The following is a 7,166-nucleotide window of genomic DNA, read 5'->3' as shown; positions in this document are numbered from 1 at the left end:
TCACCTGGGTGTATTATATCGCAAAAAATTCAGGACAGAGCTTAATGGCACAGCAAACACTTTGCATTCTATACCAAACTGATTTTTCCACTTTCACTACTATTCACAAAAGGTTGGCCCAACAGTGCATAAAATGATCAGCAACCTGTGTACTGATTTCATATAATCACATTGAAATAGTAAATTAATAGATACTATTGGTTTGCAACCTTACTCTGAACACCATCAACTTTAGTTTCTGAGCCTTCCAATGGCAAAACTGGTGTCACTGGATTTCTTCACTATGTCTGAAGTGGAAACAAATTTTAACATTTATTTTAGTATGAAATTTCTAACAAACATCTTCTAGTCAGTTTCTTGTAACTTCTGTTTACATATCATGACCATAATTGGTTTAAGAAAATATGACAAAATGCAGGAAATTTATCCTGCTGAACTGAGGAAATCAAAGTATGCCTATACTGAAACAGCCCAAGTAAAATCTTTCTGTACACAGTAAGAGCCCCAGAACATTAGTGACAATCTGTTGCTTTTTTAAAAAACTGGACAATGATATAATCAAATTCTTGTGTCCCAACAAGCACTCAGTCTTCTTCAAACTGCTCAGACAGCAGAAACATTTGTGATCAACTTACCTCTCATTTATACAGAAGTAAGTTGCAAAGCTATGAATGTCCACAAAATGTCAAAGTCAATATTCTGCAGACTATGTAACTATCAAACTGAGTGAGAAAAAAGAATTAAAGTGGAGGGACACCTTAAATCAGAGAAGCACTGGTCAGAAAAAACTGCTACTCCTCTATAGAAACAATCTGTTTGTAGCTTTGAACCAAAACGAGAAAACATCATTTTGAAAAACTGTTGAATTTACTGCAAACGCCAACAGTCCAGTCAAAATGCTTGCTAATCACCACTTTCTTTTAGTCAATTTCTGGCACATAGTACAAGGTATTAAATATGTACATCTAATTACCTACAAAAAAATTAGATGTGTACATCACCAAAAATTGATGCTAAATTTTCCAGTTCCAACAATTGCAGGTAAAGGCAAAGTATGTTTCAAACAATGAGGTACAAAGAAATCTACAAAGAACAACTTATTACTGTATAAGGCACATTACAGCAACGCAACCCATCTTACTGACAGTAACTTAACAATTTGGTATCAGACAGCTTTTTTTGCAATTACGCAGCTGATCAGGCTACAAAGAGGGTCCTAGAATGCTTCATATTATTTGGAGCAGGTATGAAGTTATATTTGTGTCAAATCTTGAAGAAATACGACTTGTTTCAGAAATAAGGAGAAAAATACAAAAACTTGAACACTATTTGTCTGTCAATACATCAGTGTTTAACTGACACAAAGCATAGTTAAATGCAGTATTGGCCCTACCTTCCATCATATATATACATACACAGCATATTGTAATGATTTTATTGGACAACACACCCTAGCTTTCCTGAAATGTTAGTCTTTTCACAAAATCTATCAACATTGTTAAAACCACAGTGTATGTAGTATCCAAATTGCAATGGAACTAATTATTTCTCTGAATAAATCAATTACAAAACGTGTTAGAACTGAATGAGATTTTTCATTCTGCAACAGAGTGTGCACTCATATGAAACTTCCTGGCAGATTGAAACTGTGCCGGACCAAGACTCAGGACCTTTGCCTTTCACAGGCAAGTGCTCTACCAACTCAGTTACCCAAGCTCGAATCAAGACCTGTCCTAAACTTCAAGTTTGGAAGGTAGGAGATGGGGTACTGGCAGAACTGAAGATATGAGGACAGGTCGTGAGTCATGCTTGGGTAGCTCAGATGTACAGTACTTGCCCGCAAAAGTCAAACGTCCTGAGTTCGAGTCTCGGTCCGGCACACAGTTTTAATCTGCCAGGAAGTTTTGTACTGCGTTAGAACTGAACTAATGTTCCACTGTACCACCAAGAGATACAAATTAAAGTTTTTTTTTTCTCAAAGGGGGAGATTCAGTGCCTAAACCAGAATTTGAGAAAACTTCTGTCAACAGCTAAAATTTGTAATATGTCTGCGTCTTGCTGCAGATTCAAGTATCAGTGTATAAAAGGCACCTAATAACCAGACATGTGCTCCCCTCTATATGTGGACAGGTATTTCTAAAACAAAACAGCTGAAATGGAGGGAAAGATAGGACATAACTACATTAATGTTCTGGATGAAACCATAAACGTTTTAGAAATTCATTTTATTGGATAACATTACAATCTATGATCTAGGTCTTTCTTTCTTTTCTTTATACAAGGCCAGAAGTGACACATTGGCAACTTTCACAACCTTGAATCGAACACCTGTAATAAAAGAAAACAATACATCATTTTTAAATTTATGACATAATTAAGTACATACAGAAATACACTAAAAGTGTACCACCTTGCCAACTTTATTTTTATCAGCAGAGCCAAGTGGTCTATTCAAAGCTACGCAGTATTTTTTGAATAAAAATGAAGGAAATCAATATCAGAATTTGCACCTAAGAAATTTCCTGTAGATTCAGTTTTCATTTAAACCCAAAAGTGAGACGATTCTTGTGGGTGGGGAACATGTCAAAAAGTATATTATAAAACATCTTAATAGAAAATTCACTACCATGATCATTTGTCATGATATTGTCAAAATAGGTGAATGGAAGTTATGTACTTTTAATAAATTTACGAAACACAAAATACCTAATCCAGACTTGACTTTTTAAACTGTTCATACTTTCAAAAGTGATCACCTTAACTGTTAACACATTTATCCCACTGAGACAAGATGATCGCCGACTTCATAGAACATGTTTGCAGTTGCCCAAGGACTCATGACTGCACTCTGTGTGCACCTTTTAGTCCAATGCAAATCAAAGGGCACATATCTTCCAAAACAGCTCCAAAAATATGAATATCGCAAGGGCAGAGATCAGATTTGTATGGAGGACGTGCAAGGGTTTACCAGCAAACTTATGTAGGGAACTCTAAACAACCTTGGCAAAATATGTGTGGGCCCACAGAGTGGGAAAAATTAACAGTTAATGTAATTATTTTTAATTAAACAGTTTATTCTTTCCCATCTGGCTTATCTAATGGCCCCTTGCAGTTAAGTGGAAACTTTCAGACTTTTCAGACAAGAATTTAAGACCAACAAATGGTTAACTCCAACTTACCAGGAATGTCACCAACAGCATGACCTTTACGGCCAAAACCAGCTACCAACACTTCATCGTTCTCCTCAATGTAGTTCAAGCAACCATCTCGAGGAACAAATGCTGTTATCTTCTTTCCATTCTTAATAAGTTGTACTCTTACACACTTTCGAATGGCAGAGTTGGGCTGCTTAGCTTCCACACCACTATAAAAAAAATAATTCCATAAAAATTTGCAAAAACAGAAAAATTTTAAGGATAGCAAGTTTGCAATTCCCACAAGGCAAGATGCAACATCTCGAGTTCCAACATATTGGTGGAAGAGCTAACATACATTTATTGAAGTCTCTGGTGCACAGTACTCTGTGATATTCCACTAAGTTAAAAAATGAGTCGTGCTTCACAAGTGGTACATGTGGAAGACAGACGACATTTGGCTGAGTATGGTAAATTGAACATTTAAGTGAAGCCAGCTTATGTGTTGTCTATTGGTTATGTTTCTGTGTCAGTAATAATTAGACCTGTCATTTTATTGTCTTGTTAACTTGAATTATAGCCAACAGTCTATTAGTGAGGATAATGAGAGCAATCATTAAAAAGTTTTAAAGCCTTACTGGGATATCAAGCACCTAATATTAGTAAATCACCAGTATGGTAAACAGGTAAAGCATATGCCTGATTTAATTGGCATACAAATTAATGTACACACATTAGTAAATGCCATTTGCATAAGAAACAACCAAAGTTACAAAATCAAAGGAAGTTGAATGACTTCGACCACTAGTCACTGCCAAAATTGTTTAATGCAATTGTACTAGTGTGAGACGTTCATTGTTAAAATGTGTGTGATTAACTGAAATCTTTATGACAATTTAGCCCAAGAACATATGAGGTGTACCTCAACTTGTCTTGTGTTCTGCTCCAGGCAGTTTGTTATTGTTTTCAGGTGATATGATATAGTAACTAATGAGAATCACTCCATCTTATAATCTTGATTACCACAAATACCTGATTTTTCCCTCCCAAGTCAAGTCACAATTCGAAAGGCTGTAGTTTGGTTAAGACTCAATAGTTCTGCTTAAATCGCCGTGAATGAGAAACTACTGACTTGCTAATCACAGTAAATTACGAATAAGCAATATGATCAGCTAACCACATCCAATTGATTCATGATTAATGTTCATTTACCTTCATTCGACAAGACAAGTGTTACCAATAACACCACACAACAGAAAACTCTGTACACTCCATGAGTGCAGTTTTCTAACAAATTAAATGCAGAAATACTTTTACTTGCTGAGATTGGTGCAATCTGAAATCAGCCAATAATGCCCTGTGTGATTAATGTACTCCCACTGTCTTAATATACCAACAGGTTGTCAGTCGAAATGGTTCACGCCAGAGGAAATAATTTCAAGATCCTTCAATACTCTGTATTTGGGATCTTGCCCCATGTAGCATGAAGACGTTTGTGGGCTGGAAAACTTTACTGCCATATGAAAGTTCACTGACATATCAAATCAATAAGAAACTAATTCAAGACAAAAATTACAAATATTTCTAAACACAAAGTGCGAAAAGATTTTTGAACTAGAGAGTGATGCTGGACAATCCCTGAAGTCATGGGTTTTGGTGGAGATGGTCAGCTTGTTTCCAATAATGGATCCTGTACTTAAAATTAAATAACTGACATTTAAAAGTAGAATGGTAGGCAGTTTGGCATCATGCGGCCACACTACCATCCTCACTGTGCTTACTTTTGCCAGTATTGCAAGGAAAGCACTATGCATAGGGAAGAGGAAAGTAGCCAGCAATGCAAAGATCTGCTGCTCAAGTCAATCAAAATGCTAGTTTGAGCTGCAAACATTTACTGGTTGTTGTCACTTAACTAGACAAACTTTCCTCTTATCTCACAATCACCCTGTCCGTGTTAAATACACTTAACATACATGCAATCCTTGAGATTCCACATCAGGGCACTGTGGGCAGAATTTAAGTATACATTGTGGCATGCCAACATAATCCCTCTGTGCGGCAAATGTTTTACACAGTGCTCAACGTTCTCTCACAAGACTATCAACTTCAAATGCCGAGCTGATGGGGCCATCCAGCACCTACAACATATGCTCACATGGATTTTAAGATTACAATCAACAAAAATAAATCGCACAAAAATCATGAATGGCAGTTTTCGCATATCATACCGAAAATAAGCTACAGATCACCATGTTCATATATATCGGACACTTCTCGTGCATTCAGCAGTTTCTCCAATCCACGGTAGCTATTTCTCAAAGTGAGAACAAGCCATCATTTACGGGAACAAGAAGAGATAAATACGGTAAACTATTTTACTGAAATAAACATCACTTGTACTTACACTTTTTCCAACACAATTCCTTTCGCGTGGGACGCACCACCAAATGGGTTGGCCTTCCATCTAGTACCAAGATGAGCTTTCTTATAATCGTTATCTGCCCACCTCTGTTCTCGCCTGTGATTTACATGCTTGCGAGCAGTACGAAGACCCCGAGGTTTACCTGCACAATAAATGTTAAATTATATACACGAAATCAGAAACAAACAACTCCGACGAATACAGCCACGTGGTTGAATCAGTGCAACAATTACATCTGTTTTCCTATAATCAAGCAAGAAAATATTTTCCACGTCGATCACAACTGAAATAAAATACGTTTTCGCTGTAAAACAATATAAAAATAAAACATATACAATACATACCCATTCTCTCAACTAGAACAGACCCACAACTCCGGAGGCAAGGAACTGAAAGATAGAAAATCAAAGAGAGTGCAAAACGCTACTTGGACCTCCTAAGATCTTTGGTAGAGTACTGCTACACCAAAGAGTTAACAACATTCCATGCACAAAGTCAGTGCACATCGCACACAAATACGTTGAGTACAAACGTGAAATTAGGAAAGTTGAGCAAAATTCTCCATAAGTGCACAGACAAATCGTGGAGTGTGGACAAAAGACTGCCGCAAGAATGGTGCACAAAACGCGTTTGAGTCAATTATGGTATAGTATAGTTTTCCTTATTCTTGCGTACACAGTGAAATCTAAAATGGTTGATTCGCGCCAGTGCTTCAAGGTGCCCATTACTGAGTTTGTTGAAATAATGGGAGTCAAGCATCATTGTGGAAAGTTAGGACCAAGGATGACAGCAATCGAGATAAGAAAGTGGTTGCTTATTATTCTTTAATAAAGAATATAAGAGACATTGATACTACGACCAACAAAGAAACTTAAATTTTTAAAAAAATCATTGCAGACTTCACTAAAATCATTACTGACTCGATGCTGTCTTTTGCCATAATCTTTCATGGCACTGTAGATAAAATAAAAGTATCTGCACTGGGGGAAAGTCCACTCAAATTACTATGTTGAGTTTACAAAGTTAAAAAATGTTGTCATCTCATTGCTGCACCATTATCTCATCCTTTTAACGGTTCTTTTCAAACTGGACAAATCAAGAAAACTAAAAAGAACAAAGTGGCTAATTTCAGGCCCAGTGCTCTACTATCTATATTCTGAAATATCGTAGAAAAGATTTTTGGAGATATCCTCGTAAAGTTCAGATTACTATCTATAGTACAACATGGTTTCAGGAAGGGCTGATCAACTGATACAGCAATGTTTAAACTTTTAAGTAAAATGATTCAAAAACTACATGGAACATCAACGGAATATGTTTACATCTGTCTAACGTTTTTGATATTATAGATATGCTAAACTATTGCTTAAGCCTGACAACATCAAGAAATCTATCATGAGAATTAAAGGAACATTCAACAACAGAATGAAATCAGGAGTAAGCAGATGAAACCAATTGATGAAGTATGTAACCACAGTTTCAACAATTTTATATTATTCATCCCACGAAGCCTTTAAATATGGAGTGGCATAAGGCTCAGCAGAATGACCTCTTCTATTTCTATTGTATATTGATCACTACAACAAATTCTGTAAGAGCATGATTCAGTT

The 7,166-nt window shown here is 36.3% G+C and overlaps 1 protein-coding gene across 1 annotated transcript; it reads right to left on the bottom strand.

Moving 5' to 3' along the window:
• Positions 1-2,206: 2,206 nt before the first annotated feature.
• LOC126365836 (40S ribosomal protein S23) lies at positions 2,207-6,008 on the bottom strand. Its single transcript, XM_050008469.1, has 4 exons — positions 5,901-6,008; positions 5,539-5,698; positions 3,180-3,364; positions 2,207-2,328 (listed from the first exon to the last, which is right to left on the bottom strand). Exons 1-4 carry the CDS (start codon positions 5,902-5,904, stop codon positions 2,246-2,248), a joined length of 432 nt encoding a protein of 143 aa, XP_049864426.1. The 5' UTR covers positions 5,905-6,008; the 3' UTR covers positions 2,207-2,245.
• Between the last annotated feature and the right edge of the window lie 1,158 nt (positions 6,009-7,166).

The sequence above is a fragment of the Schistocerca gregaria genome, chromosome 4, assembly GCF_023897955.1.
Source record: "Schistocerca gregaria isolate iqSchGreg1 chromosome 4, iqSchGreg1.2, whole genome shotgun sequence".
In the NCBI taxonomy this organism is placed as follows: Eukaryota; Metazoa; Arthropoda; class Insecta; order Orthoptera; family Acrididae; genus Schistocerca; species Schistocerca gregaria.
This window is presented reverse-complemented; position numbering and strand designations above follow the sequence as displayed.